At 41.0% G+C, this 14731-nt stretch overlaps 1 protein-coding gene across 1 annotated transcript; it reads left to right on the forward strand.

Annotated features, from left to right (window-relative positions):
- The first annotated feature begins 8653 nt into the window (after window positions 1-8653).
- Window positions 8654-13403, forward strand: LOC111762444 (C-type lectin domain family 4 member G-like). The gene is made up of 7 exons (XM_058292546.2): window positions 8654-8767; window positions 8982-9092; window positions 9339-9392; window positions 9489-9578; window positions 10257-10408; window positions 11111-11211; window positions 12963-13403. The coding sequence occupies exons 1-7, from the start codon at window positions 8680-8682 to the stop codon at window positions 13087-13089; spliced, it is 723 nt and encodes a 240-aa protein (XP_058148529.1). The 5' UTR covers window positions 8654-8679; the 3' UTR covers window positions 13090-13403.
- Window positions 13404-14731: the final 1328 nt, after the last annotated feature.

A 14731-nucleotide genomic window follows, 5' to 3' on the forward strand; every position in this document is an offset into this window, starting at 1 on the left:
GATAGTGATGAACACCACAGTTCGAGAAGTCAAAAATACACTCTCAGCAAAGAGCAGCAGATTAGAAGAGGCAAAGCGGAGAATTAGTGACATGGAAGACAGTACATCTGAAATCAAACTAGATAGTAGAACTGATCGATAAAAAGATAGAAAAAATCCAGCTGGGACTTAGGGACCTGAATAACAATGAAAAAAGCACAAAGATCATATTATAGGCATCCAAGAAAGAGAAGAGAAGGGAAAGGGGCAGAAAGTGTGTGGGAGGAAATAATGGCTGAAAACTTCCCACATCTACTGAGAGAGATGGATGTACATGTCCAGGAAGCACAAATCATCCCAAACACCATAAATCCCAACAGGCCTACCCTAGGACATACACTTCTGAAATTATCCAGTGCTCAAGACAAAGAGAAAATTCTAAAACCAGCAAGAGAAAAGAAAACCATCACATACAAGGGAGGCTCCATAAGATTAAGTGCTGATTTCTCATCTGAAAACATGGAGGCAAGAAGGCAGTGGTATGACATAGTCAAGGTACTAAAAGAAAAAATTTCCAAACAAGAATACCCTACGCAGCTATGCTAGCATTAAAAATGATGGAGAATTCAAAATATTCACAGATAAACAGAAATTAAAACAGTATGCCAACAAGAACCCTGCCCTTCAAGAAATACTAAAGGGAGTTCAGCTGGAAGAAAGAAAAAAACAGGAGAGTCAGAGTTGTAGGAGACTGTAAGAGCAACAACAATGAAAAAAAAAAAAGAGAGAGAAGGAAAAAAAAATGCCTAACAAATCCAAACAAAATATGGCTAACATACCTAATTCCTTGAAAGTAATAAAACTGAATGTCAAAGGATTAAACTCGCTTGTCAGAAGATTCAGACTGGAAGTTTGGATAAGGAAACTTGGCCCATCTATATGCTGTCTACAAGAAACACATCTTAGACACAGGGATTCATGAAGGCTGAAAGTGAATGGCTGGAAAACAGTCTTACAAGCAAACAATAACCAAAAATAGGCAAGAGTAGCTATATTAATATCAGACAAAATAGAATTTAAATGCAAAACAATTGTGAGAGACAAAGATGGATACTACATATTAGTGAAAGGGATAATCTTTCAAGAAGAATGAACAATCACAAATATTTATGCTCCTAACAAGGGCACCTCCAAATATGTGAGGCAAACACTAGAAAAACAAATGAAAGAATAGATGCCTCTACAATTATAGTGGGGACTTTAATACACTACTATTAACTTTGGACAGAACATCTCTAAAGAGAATCAATAAAGAAACAAAAAACCCTGAACAGCATATTAGAGGAGCTGGACCTAATAGACATATACATATCATTACACCCAAATACAGCAGGATATACATTTTCTCAAGTGCACATGGATCATTCTCCAACACAGACCATACGCTAGGCCACAAAGAAAGGCTCAATGAATTCAGAAAGATCGAAATCATACAAAATAATTTCTCTGACCACAGTGGAGCGAAGGTGGAAATATGCAAGGGCCAGAGGACTAGATTTCACACCAACATATGGAAATTAAACAGCACATTCTTAGAAAAGCAGTGGTCAAAAAGGAAATCTCTATAGAAATTAATAACTACCTTGAAATTAATGAAAATGGTAACACAACATACCAAACCTTATGGGATGCAGCAAAAGCAGTGCTGAGAGGGAAATTTATAGCCATAAATTCATACATCAAAAAAGAAGAAAGAGTAAAAATTGAAGAACTAACTGCACATTGGAGGAATTGGAAAAAAAAACAAAAACAAAGTAACACCACAGGAAGAAGAAAGAAAGAACAAAAATAAGAGCTGAACTAAATGAAATAGAAAATAAGAAAGCTCTTGAAAAGATAAAGAAAACCAAGAGTTGGTTCTTTGAGAAAATCAATAAAATTGAAAAACCCTTAGCTAGACTAAGAAAAAAAGAGAGAAGATGCAAATACAGGGAAACGGACTTTGGCCCAGTGGTTAGGGCGTCCGTCTACCATATGGGAGGTCTGCGGTTCAAACCCCAGGCCTCCTTGACCCGTGTGGAGCTGGCCATGCGCAGCGCTGATGTGCGCAAGGAGTGCCGTGCCACGCAAGGGTGTCCCCCGCGTGGGGGAGCCCCACACGCAAGGAGTGCGCCCGTGAGGAAAGCCGCCCAGTGTGAAAAGAAAGAGCAGCCTGCCCAGGAATGGTGCCACCCACACTTCCTGTGTCACTGACAACAACAGAAGCGGACAAAGAAACAAGACGCAGCAAATAGACACCATAGACACCAAGAACAGACAACCAGGGGAGGGGGGGAAATTAAATAAATAAATAAATCTTTAAAAAAAAAAAGATGCAAATACACAAAATAAGAAATGAGAAAGGCGATATCACCATTGACCCCACAGAAATAAAGACTACCATAATAGGATACTTTGAAAAACTATATTCCAACAAAAATGACAATTCAGAGGAAATGGACAAATTCCTGGAAACACATAGGCAGCCTATATTGATGAAAAAAGAAATTGATGGTCTCAGAAAAGGAATCACAAGTAAAGAGATAGAATCAGTCATTAAAAATCTCCCAGCTACCTGAATCTCTGGATTGACCATGCGATAGCCAGGCTCTGAGTCTCAACAGACTTCAACTCCTACACTCTAGTTTACTGGACTTAACATACTCAGCTAACATGGAGCTGAAGAATGTCAACTACCACACCAGGGAGCCAAGAGTGTCTACAACTGAAAGCAGGAGAATTGCATCCATCATCCATGTGGAATCTAAGCACACTTGATATAGATGTGGAGTGGACACAACCATTCCAAGGTCCACAGGATGAGGAATAGAGTATGGATTAGAGTGGACTTACTGATATTCTATTCATGAACTATTGTGATTAGTAATGGAAGAAATTGTAGCATTGATGTGGAGAAAGTGGCCATGGTGGCTGCTGGGGGTAGGGAGTGGGCGGAAGAGATGAGATGTGGAGGCATTTTGGGGACTTGGAGTTGTCCTGAGTGGTGCTACAGGGACAGTAACCAGACATTGTATGTCCTCCCATGGCCCATTGGGTGGACTATGGGAGAGTGTGGGCTATGATGTGGACCACTGACCATGAGGTGCAGCGGTGCTCAGAGATGTATTCATGAATACATGAATGTCTCATGGTGATGGAGGAGATTGTTGTTACGGGGGGAGTAGTCGGGTGAGGGGGTGGAGGGTATATGGGGACCTCATATTTTTTAATGTAATATTTAAAAAAATAAATAAAGACAAAAAAAAAACACAAAACTCCCAGCTAAGAAGAGCCCTGGGGCAGACAGCTTCACAGGTGAATTCTACAAAACATTCCAGAAAGAACTAAAGCCAATCTTGCAGAAACCCTTCCAAAAAAATCAAAACAGAAGGAACAATACCTAACTCATTCTATGATGCCAACATTACCTTAGAAGAAAAGCCAAACAAAGACACCACAAGCACCTACAATCTGATTTATTGGACTTACCACACTCAGCTAAGATGGAGTTGAAGAAGGACAATCACCACACCATGGAGCCTAGAGTGATTACAACTGAAAATGGGAGGATTGCATCCAGCATCCATGTGGAATCTGAGCCTCCTCTTGACATAGAGGTGCAATGGACACAACCAATCCAATGTCCACATAGAAGAGGTGGCATTGGATTGGGAAAAGTGGACATGGTGGATGATGGGTATGGGGAAAGGCAGGAAGAGATGAGAGGTGGAGGCGTCTTTGGGACATGGAGCTGCCCTGGATGGTGCCTCAGAGGTAATCACCGGACATTGTAAATCCTCACAGGGCCCACTGGATGGAATGGAGGAGAGTATGGGCCATGATGTGGACCATTGTCTATGAGGTGCAGAGGTGCCCAAAGATGTACTTACCAAATCCAATGGATGTGTCATGATGATGGGAACGAGTGTTGTTGGGGGGGGAGAGGGGGGTGGGGGGGTGGGGTTGAATGGGACCTCACATATATATTTTTTTTTAATGTAATATTATTACAAAGTCAATAAAAAAAATTAAAAAAAAAAAAGACACCACAAGAAAGGAAAATTACAGACCAATTTCTCTAATGAACCTAGACGCGAAAATCCTCAAGAAAATACTTGCTAATCGTATTTAACAACACATTAAACAAATTGTACACCGTGACCAAGTGGGATTCATTCCGGGTATGCAGGGATGGTTCGACATAAGAAAATCTATCAATGTAATACACCATATAAACAGATTGAAGAAAAAAATCACATGATTATATCTATAGATGCAGAAAAAGCATTTGACAAAATACAGCAACCTTTCTTGATAAAAACACTCCAAAAGATCGGAATACAGGGGAACTTTTTGAACATGATAAAGAGTATATATGAAAAACCCACAGCCAACATCATTTACAATGGAGAAATTGGGAGGTAGAGGAAGGATGTAAGCTGACATCTACATGGGTGAAATCTATGATAAGCTGGAGGTAAGTATGTGTACAAGGAAGGGATAAAATCGGGGCATAGGGTGACCTTTGGGTGGGGCTTTGTGGGCTTGAGGGGGGCTAGGGATGGGAGGATGGATAATATTGTCCAAGAAATTTGGGGAAGGGTGGGGCAACATACAAACATAGGAGATTGTCAGGTATTTGGTTGAGAGTATAATGCTGAGAAAACCTTCTCAAAAATATAATAAGGAAAGTTACCTGTTTAAGATTCTTAAAGGGAATAATCAGATGCAGGACAGACTCCTAGGGAATATGTGAATGCTCATTTTGCCGTATTGGGTTATACCATTGGATAGAGACCCATAAAATGAGAGTGAATGTATTCCCACATTCCAGGGAGGACTGATGCCATCAAACAGAGGGAACTGTATCTCTCAAGAGAAATGGTGGCTCCCAGTGCATTAGGGCAGTTGAGCATGTCAAGCCCTAAACACTATTGCAAATATCTCTGAACATAGCCCTTCAAGCAATGAAGATTGACTGTCACTGGGGGCCATAAAGGGAGGGTGAAAGAGGTATTGAATAGATGGAACCAGTGTAACTGTGTGGGCAATAGAAGTGTTTCACAAGAGTACGCAAGGATGGATATAAGACATGTAAAATTACACCAAAAATATATAAGGGCTGATAGGCTAAAATGTAAATCATAATGTAAAAAATAAGACAACTAAAAATTTATAGAATTGTATAGTCTAAAATATAAATCACAATGTAAACAAAAATGTTACCTTGTTTGAAAGCTATTGTCTCAATATCTGTACATCAGTTCCAGTAAATATAGTATGAATATGTAAAAAGATTATTGCAGTGGAAGGGGAAAGGTTTTATGTTGGATATGTGGGAGTACTGTATATTGTATATATGAATTACTGTGATCTAAAACTCTTGTGAAGATAAGCTTAATAATTAGAAAAAAGAAAAGAAAAAGATAGGACGTAGACACTGAGGAAAAGACAGAAGTAGTTGCTTTGCCAATTTGCATACAGGGCAACATTTATTGCAGGGATGGAAAGCAAAACATCAAAAACAAAACTTTTGCATTTTTCAATTTTTCGATACCCCAATTTATTTTTACCATAATTTTTTCGAAATTAATATGTATTTTATATCTAACCTTTAAACTCATCGCTATATTCCATTTTACTATTAAGGGAACCTGGCAATATATTGGGCTTCACTTTTCAGGAAGCTTTGGATCACAGAGAGTTTCAACAATGGCAGGGGAGGAATAATGGTGTGGGATGTTATTGACAGGGGACACATGGTTGGCAGGGAGTTCTCCAGGGAATATATCCAGGGTGTAAAATCGTTTGGAAATTTTCATAGTGGTTACAATTAAAAACAACAACTGAGGGAGTGCTGAGTTCCAAGTCAGGGGAGCTCTAGCACAGTCCCTAAAGGAACAGCAACAAACCCCAAGTACAACGACTATGACCAAAAAAGAATGAAGGTCCCACAATGAGCCCTTGACACTAATGACTATGCTTGTGAGCCTGTACACCTGAAAAAAGAACAAGGCCTAGAGCTGCAGGGTGCCTAATAGTTACCTACTGAGAGCCTCCGTGTTTCTCAAATGTGGCCAGTCTTGAAGCCAAGCTCAGCATATAACTGCGTTGTCTTCCCCCAGTGTGGGACATGACTCCCGGGGATGAGCCTCCCTGGCGCGGAGGGATTACTACCAAGTACCAGCTGATGATGTAACTAGAAAATCACCTTGAATAAAACGGTCAAATCGGACCAGCAGAATATCTCAGTCTACATATAATACGAGGAGTATAAAATGCTTTTTGACCTGAATCAAGGGGGAAATGGAAAGGACAAATGAGTTTATATGGCTATGAGTCTCCAAAAAGAGCTAGGACATTATCAGAGCAGTTGCCCTTATGCACACGTCAGCAGAGTCCCAGAGACAGATAAAGTAGATACAACCCCAGGTTTTGGTTCTTCTGAGGGCTCCAGAGACACACAGGTTCTATGGTGATGGCAGATGGACTTCAGTGCCATGTCAGTTGGCACTTCTTTGGAGTTTGTGTTTCTGTGTGATGGAGCTGGACTCAGATGTGATCTTTACTCACAAGTTTTACCAGAACTGTAGTTGGTGCTGGGGTTTAATATATACCCAGGGAATCTGAATCTCTGGACTGAACATGTGATAGCCAGGCCCTGAGCCTCAACAGTCTTCAGCTCCTACACTCTGGATTGTTGGACATACCCCACTCAGCTAACATGGAGTTGTAGAAGGTCAACCACTTCACCATGGAGCCTAGAGTGCCTACAACTGAAAGCAGGAGGATTGCATCCAGCATCCATGTGGAATCTAAGCCCCCTCTTGATATAGATGTGGAGTGAACACAACCATTCCAAGGTCCACAGGATGGAGGAATAGAGTATGGATTAGAGTGGACTTACTGATAATGTATTCATGAACTATTGTGATTAGTAGTTGAAGAAAATGTGGCATTGGTTTGGAGAAAGTGGCCATTGTGGCTGCTGGATGTGGCGAATGAGAGGAAGAGATGAGATGAGGAGGCATTTTTGGGACTCGGAGTTGTCCTGGGTGATGCTACAGGGAAAGTTACCGGACATTATATGTCCTCCCATGGCCCACTTGATGGAACATGGGAGAGTGTGGGCTATGATATGGATCATTGACCATGAGGTGCAGCGGTGCTCTGAGATGTATTCACCAAATCCAATGAATGTCTCATGGTGATGGAGGAGTTTGTTGCAATGGGGGGAGGAGTGGTGTGAGGGGGGTGGGGTATATATGGGGACCTAATATTTTTTTAATGTAATATTTAAAAAAAGACCAAAAAAATCAAAAAAATAAAACAAAAAGAAAAAGAAAATTCAGAAAACCGTAAATGTCAAAGAGGATGTGGGTAGAAAGGATCACTTATTCACTGTTGGAGGGAATGGAGAATGGTATAGGTATCGAGGAGGACTATTAGGCATTTCCTAAGGAAGCTGAATATAGACTTGCCATGTAAACCAGCAATACCATGACTAAGTATATATTCAGAGGAACTGAAGCAGTGAGACAAATAGACATCTGCACACCTACGTTCATAGCGGAGTGATTCAAGATTGCCAAAAGTTGGAAACAACACAGGTGTCCATCAACTGATGAGTGGATAAACAAATTGGGGTATGTACACACAATGGAATATTATGCATCAGTAAGGTGAAATTATTATGAAGCATATGACAACGTGGATGAACCTGGAGGGCATTCTGTTGAGTGAGCAAGCCAGGCACAAAAGAAGGGCAAATACTATACGACTGTGTTATCATGAACTAAATATATTATGTAAACTCACGGAATTAATCATTAGAATATAGACCACCAAAATAATAAAATGAGGTAAAGAATAGAAAGTTGATGGGTAATCTGTGCAGAATTGGTTAAAAAATAGTTTGTAAATCTTTGGAAATGAATGGAAATGGTGAGAGCACATCATGGTGTTTCTGACTAGCAGAGCTATTCTATGGGTATGACAGTGGTTTAAAGGGAATGTCTAAGAACATGTGTATTAGTATAATAAAAGCTAAAAACAGTAACATGGGACTGTAACATAAGAAAAAGGACATAATATAACATTATATTATGATAGGATACATGTTTTACATTTCCGAACAAGGTGTTTGGTATCCAGAAGATACTTCATAAACATCCACTTCCTTCTCCAAAGTTCTGCAGCCCATTCTACATTTAAAAGCTTAAATATTAAGTCAAAGTATTGAGGAAAATTTTTGAACACTTTCCAGAAAGAAGGGACAGAACAAAGACTCAGGAGTTGTAAATAACACAGCTTTATCTCTGATAAACTTCAAGATCTTTACAAGACATCTTAACCAGAAACCTACAAGTGCAAATGCACAAGGAAATTGAGGCACATTCCTGGGGAATATAGTGTCTGCACCAAGTGGGAGAGAATCAAAGTAGCAGAAAGCAGGCAGGGCAGACCAGCCTCTGGCCGATGCCCATGCCTTTGCATCACATGGATTGAAAAACCATCTAGAGATCTTGGGGGCTATCTGAGCCCGGAAGGAAACTTGCTAGAGTTTACGTGGGGGTGGGGGCATTTCCTATTCTAGGCTGGGTTTATCTTCAATAGTAGCCCAGAGAGTAAAGAACGTACAGAGCAGAGTGAGCTGCAGTCATGGCTGAAGGCAGGCCCAGTGGGTGGCAGCCTGCTCAGGACCTCATACCTATGGAGGAGAATACTTTGCCCGCACTGAAGGAATCTGGTGAGTGGAAAGGCTCAGTGTTACACATCCTGAAGTGCTGAGACCTAGGCACTCTTCAGAGTTCTGACCAGGTCAGGGAGGAGAAAGCTTGGAGTCCCCTTGAGTTCCAACCTGATACCCAACACCACTCAACACTCCAGTGGAGAAAATGACTCTTGACTTTTCAGCATTTTCTGAAGTCTGTGTGGATTGACACTTTTTCCATTTCCCACAGGACAGCAGGAACAAAATCCTCCCCAGTTTGATCCCTGGAAGTTTCTGTGTCTGGCGATGACCACACTGATGTTTCTCTTGGTCGTGATCGTTGGTGTGGTCCTGGGAAACGGTGAGGAGATGAGGCCAGTGGGAAGGGTGATCAGAGGGACCGGGTTCTCCAGCGTCACTGTTCATGGAAGGGTGTGTGCGGAGCTGTTGTGGGCAGTAACATTAGGCTGTGCTGAGTTCCCCAGCATTACGATTTCAGAAGGGAATTTTTCTTCCCCATCCTAGCTTGGAAGATTTGGAGAGATTGAATAAATCCAACAAGAGTCTAAAAATTTAGGGCATTTCTTTTCTTTTCCCCGTCCCACAGTCTTAGTGTTAAACTACCAACTAGAAGAAGAATTGAATCAACTGAACAACACATGTAAGTGCTGATGGCCATTGTGGCCTCCCTCCTCCCCACGTACCAGCCCTTCTTCCTTCTGGGCCTGTGGCCAGCTTTTCTCTACGTGTCTCTTAGTTACCAAAGGACTGGCAGATGCTAGACACAATCGCGACATCATTCGGGGAGAAATGTTCCGGCAAATGAATGCTGTGCAGTCAGGAAATGGTAAGGAGGCAGATATTTGGAGTTTGGTTTGTGGGGAGTGAGTGTTGCAAGAGGGGTGCTGTTCCTTGCCACGTGGTTGACAGTAACAGTTCTTGAGTCAGCTGAGTTTTAAAGGATTTTAACTAACCCCCTACTCACAAGAACTAGTAACATAAGTTTGAGGTACCCTGAATTGCATTCTGCTGCTTTTTTTTTTTTCAGGAGGTACCAGGGATTGAACCCAGGCTCTTGTACATGGGAAGTGGGTGCTCAACCACTGAGCAGCATCCATTCCCAAATGAAAATTGGTTTTGGTCATTTGTTTCTTTTTTAGAAGGAATCAGGGGTTCAACCCAGAATATTGTACGTGGGAAGCAGATGACCAACCATTGAAGAGCATATGTTCCCAAATAAAAATTGTTTTTCATTTGTTCGTTTTTAGGAGGTACCAGATGTTGAACCCGGGATCTCATATATGGGAAGTAGGTGCTCAATCCCTTGAGCTACATCCACTCCCCCACTTCTTTCTGAGAAAGATTGGGAATGGGACACAGGGAAAGCTGCTCAGCTCCCTGTTTCAGAATGTCAAGGATGCATCCAGTTGGTTGGGATCAAATACATTCACTTGATTGGAGTTCATGTCTGTGACCATTGCAGCTCCCAGCCCCAGGAGAATAGACTTCTCTCCCTCTGCCCCAGGCTCTTCCTGCAAACCCTGCCCTGAGGACTGGACAGCCTTTGAGGGCTCCTGCTATAAATTTAGTACGGAGGAACTCACCTGGTTTGAAGCCAAGGATCAATGTATCCATGAGGGAGCTCACCTGGTCATCATCAACAGCCTAGCAGAGCAGGTAGGGGAGGGAAGGGGTGTTGGGGGGACTCTTTCCAAGGTATTACAAGATCCTGTTCCTGAATGTGTTACTTTCCTGGCTGCTAAAATGAATACTGTACAATGGGTGAGCTTAAACAATGGAAATTTATTGGTTCATGGCTTTGTGTAGGAGAATTTCAAAATCGAGGTGCCAACAAGGCAATGCTTCCACCCTGAAGGCTGTGGCTTCCTTGGGCTGGCTGCCACAATCCTTGGTCCTTGGCTTCTGTCACATGGTGCTGCACACATGGTAGTGTCCTCTCCTTTCTCTTCTGGTTTCTGAGACTTCCAGCTTCTGGCACATCTCTGTGGTTTCTCCTTATCTATCCAATTTCCTTGCTCATAATTCTTCAGCCACAATCAATTAAGACCTGCCCTCAGTTAGTTTGGGCCCACCTTATCTTAATCATCTCCAAAAGTCCTATTTACAAATAGCTTCATACCTACAGGACAGGGTTTGGGACCTGAACATGCCTTTTGTGAGGAAATATTTCCATCCCTGCACTGTCTTCTGAACAATTCTATATATTTTGTTGCTTATTAATATTATTATTGGAATAATGAAAATGCTCTATTGATTGATATTTAAATGCCCTTTGTCTTTCATATTGCTCTGTCCTGATCCCAGTTCCACTTCTGTACCCACCTAATTCTTGACTACCCCTGCCTTATTTCCAAGTAGAAATTCCTATCTACATCTCAACACGTGTTTTGGATCGGCCTCAGAAAACATTACCGGACGGGCCCGTACAAGTGGCAAGATGGATCATCTCCCACCTACACGTGAGTGTCCCTCTTTGGACTCAGATTCCCTCACCCCATCCAGTCTGTGCCACTGGAGTTTGATAAAGATCTTCTGAGAGTAGGTTTCTCAGCTGCTTCAAGAGTCAAATTTGGCATAAACCAAACTTCAGCTAGTCAATCCCCTCCTACGTGCCTATTGTTTTTGATGAGTAGCAAATGTGTGTGTTTCTAAACAATGGGCTACACAATATTAAGCAAGACGTTTTTCATTGTTGGAAGTCTTAGTAGCTTTGGTTTGTTAAAGAGAGTTGTGCATCTTCAGAAGAGGAAGAGAAAATGTGTCATTTGCTGAGCTTATTTAGAGCAGGAGTCCTTCTGGGCTTATAACCTGCAGGTTCCAGTTTCCAACAAAGAAAGCTTGAACGAACACTGCCTGGAGGAACCCATGGCATTCAATGACACTCACTTTCTGGTTGTCACTTCTCTTTTTCCATTTCTGTCCTTCCACTCACCCTTTGCCAGAACCACACCAAGAGGCTCCTGGACCACTCCTGTATATTACTCCTTCACTTTTTCGCTACTGCACTGCGTCATCTCATGCCTCATTGTCTCCAGACTAAACCACTGCTGTATATCCTAGACCTAGCCTTGCCATCATCATCCCACACTCTACTCAAGCTAATGTTGCAACATTTGTAAACATTGGCTTTATATCCATTTAGGAAACACCCCCATTCCCCAGTGACACAGTGTAATGTCTAAATTCTTTAAGATGGCATCTTCCAAGGCTTGGACACTGCATTTGATTCTTCTTCACATCCTCCTCTCCTTACCTCCCAAGTCCTCTCCATGACCTTCTCTTAATCTAAGTCCTAGATGATGCACCTTTCCCAGAGTTGACTTGCACTATCTTCCTTCTGCCTTTCCTCCTGCTGTGTCTACTGCCTAGGGCATCCTCCTTGGCTGCTGAATTGCAACATGTTTGTGGAGACCAAGACATATGTCCCCTCTAGAGACAGCCCTGCTGTGCGCATGATCACTGATCAAACTCTCCATTTCCTAGCCACATTTTATTTATATGTTTTTTATTGCCTTTATTATGCAATCCCTTTGCCTATACTTGGGCTCTACCTTAGACTAGCTTCTACTTAAGGACAGAAAGACGTTCCAACCCAGCTCTGTAGTCCAGCACACTATACAAGGCTTTGTACCCAGCAGGTGCTCAGCAAACAATTTTTGGACGACTGAATGAATGAGTGTTGGAAATATTTCAAGCTACACTTTGTACCAGAGTATCCATTGTATACCAGACACTCAAAGGCATCGTATCCTCTCACAATCCCATTAGTAAAAAGACATCCAGGGAAGTTGAGTGATCTGTCCACTTGGGCCTCATCTATTTTAACTGCAGTACTTGAGATTGGACCAGTTGATAGATGTACAAACCATGGTGCTTACCTGGAGTTAATCTTCCCTTCTAAAGACTCTTGGGAGATTTGGATGGTTCAATGGTGTCGGTGCTACTGGAAGTTGGTGGGTAGAGTCCAGGGATGCTGTCCAGTGTCCTACAGTGCACAACAAAGAGCCCAAATGTCAACAGTGTCGAGGTGAATAAACCCTACTATAGGATATGGCATGGATTTTTCTATTTGTTAGAATTCCACTTGTTTCCTAATATCTATTCTTATGGCTAACCTGAATCTGGTAACTTGGTGTTCATATTTACAGCTCTACATTGTTCCACCTTCCTCTGTTTAGGGATTTGGCTGATGTTCTACGTTTATTTACAGAAACTGGTCTTCTGAACAGTGGCATTTCTTTGACTGTGTCTACATAAACCCATCAGGCCACTGGATGAGTTATCCTTGTGACCGTGGGCCCGACCGTTGGATCTGTGAGAAGCCTCAGATCTGCTGAGCCTCGTCCCTTTACTCTGTGCTTTGCTAGTTCAAGAATCCCCTGATACGTGTCCTCAGCACAAAATCCTAACTTCTCTGCAAAATCCAGATCTGTCTTCAGTCCAGGTGTTCTTCATAGGATCAATTTCCTCTCTTGCCTCCTCTTTTAAAACCTGTTGAAAAATAAATCATTGATACGTGATGAAACTTTCAGCACAATAAAGCATGTAGAGCTTGACACATAATGACTGATTCACCTTTTCTAATATAAGTGACGTAATTAAAAAAGAAATGTGAGATTGAAGTACAATAAAAGATATTTAGTAATATAAACTAATGCGTGGTCTTTGATTGTATTTTGATTTGAGCATATCACCTATAGTAAGACATTTTCAGGCAATCACAATAATTGAATATGGATTGGGAATTATGACATAGCAATTTTTATTCATTTGTTACCTGTGATAATGGCTTGGCAGTTCCATATGAAAAAGGAGATGTATGCCAGATATACATACTTAAGTCATTAGGGGTAAAAATATATAGTGTCTGGGATTTTCTGCAAAATACTTAGCAAATTAGTGTGAAGAGGCCATAGGGGGAACAAAATTGGCCATGCTGGTAATCATGAAAGTTGGGATCTAAGAGTTCTGTCTTACAAACCTTAGGGAAAGCTTTATCTTTCATAGGCTCTGAGCTAGATTTCCTATATCATTACAGGAAACGTCTTTCCTGTTATTAGAAACACAATACACTTACACTTGGGTTTGTGATTCGGTATTAATTACCATTACAACACCGATGCTTTGTATTATAGAAATAAGAGAAATAGGGCAAGTGTTTGAATAACAGAGATCGTTTTTGTTACCTCTATTAGAAATTATAAACTGTCCTCATCCCTAACTTAGTAGAGTAACAGGGAAGAATATTTTTCATTAAATGACAGTATGCTCATTTGAGTTTCCATGGCTTTCTAGATCTCAAGTGCATGAAAGAGCTGGATTACAGCCTGGAGAAATTTATACTATAGTGATTCTTCAGCAGTGGCAAGAACCAACCCTGTTTTTTCTTTTCATTTAAAATTTTTAACTGAAGTAAATAATTCATACATGAACCTGTATAAATAATAAAGGTACAGTAAAAGTTGTGATGTTAGAAAATAAATATGCATATCTTCATATGGGGCTCCCATACAGCACCCTACCACCAACTCCTTGCATTATTGTGAAACGTTTATTACAAACTCTGAAAGAACACCATCAAAATATTAATAGTAACTATACCCAATATCCTATATTTGGTATATTTTCCCCAACCCACCCAATTATTAACACCCTGCGTTAGTATTATGTATTTGCTATAGTTCATGAGAGAACATTTTCATATTTGTTCTCTTGGCCATACTCCATCTTCCACCACTAGATTCTCTCTATTATATAGACCCATGCTTTGTACAATCCATTCAAAGAGTATACTCAGTAGCTCTAATTTCATCACAGAATTGTGCTGTCATTACATCCGTCAATTTTAGAATATTTTCATTACTCCAAAAGAAAAATCCCTTTCTCACTTATCGTACCCTATTATTTCCCTTCAAATTGTTATAATATCTTCGTCATTGTTGTAAAAATATTACTTAACTATCATCCATAAGTTACCTT

This window comes from Dasypus novemcinctus, unplaced genomic scaffold (genome assembly GCF_030445035.2).
Source record: "Dasypus novemcinctus isolate mDasNov1 unplaced genomic scaffold, mDasNov1.1.hap2 scaffold_124, whole genome shotgun sequence".
In the NCBI taxonomy this organism is placed as follows: Eukaryota; Metazoa; Chordata; class Mammalia; order Cingulata; family Dasypodidae; genus Dasypus; species Dasypus novemcinctus.

Coding starts and splice junctions, on each gene's coding strand:
- LOC111762444 (XM_058292546.2), top strand. CDS start 8,680: ATGGCTGAAGGCAGGCCCAGTGGGTGGCAGCCTGCTCAGGACCTCATA. Junction 9,093..9,338: donor TGGTGTGGTCCTGGGAAACG/GTGAGGAGATGA, acceptor CCCGTCCCACAG/TCTTAGTGTTAAACTACCAA. Junction 9,393..9,488: donor GAATCAACTGAACAACACAT/GTAAGTGCTGAT, acceptor CGTGTCTCTTAG/TTACCAAAGGACTGGCAGAT.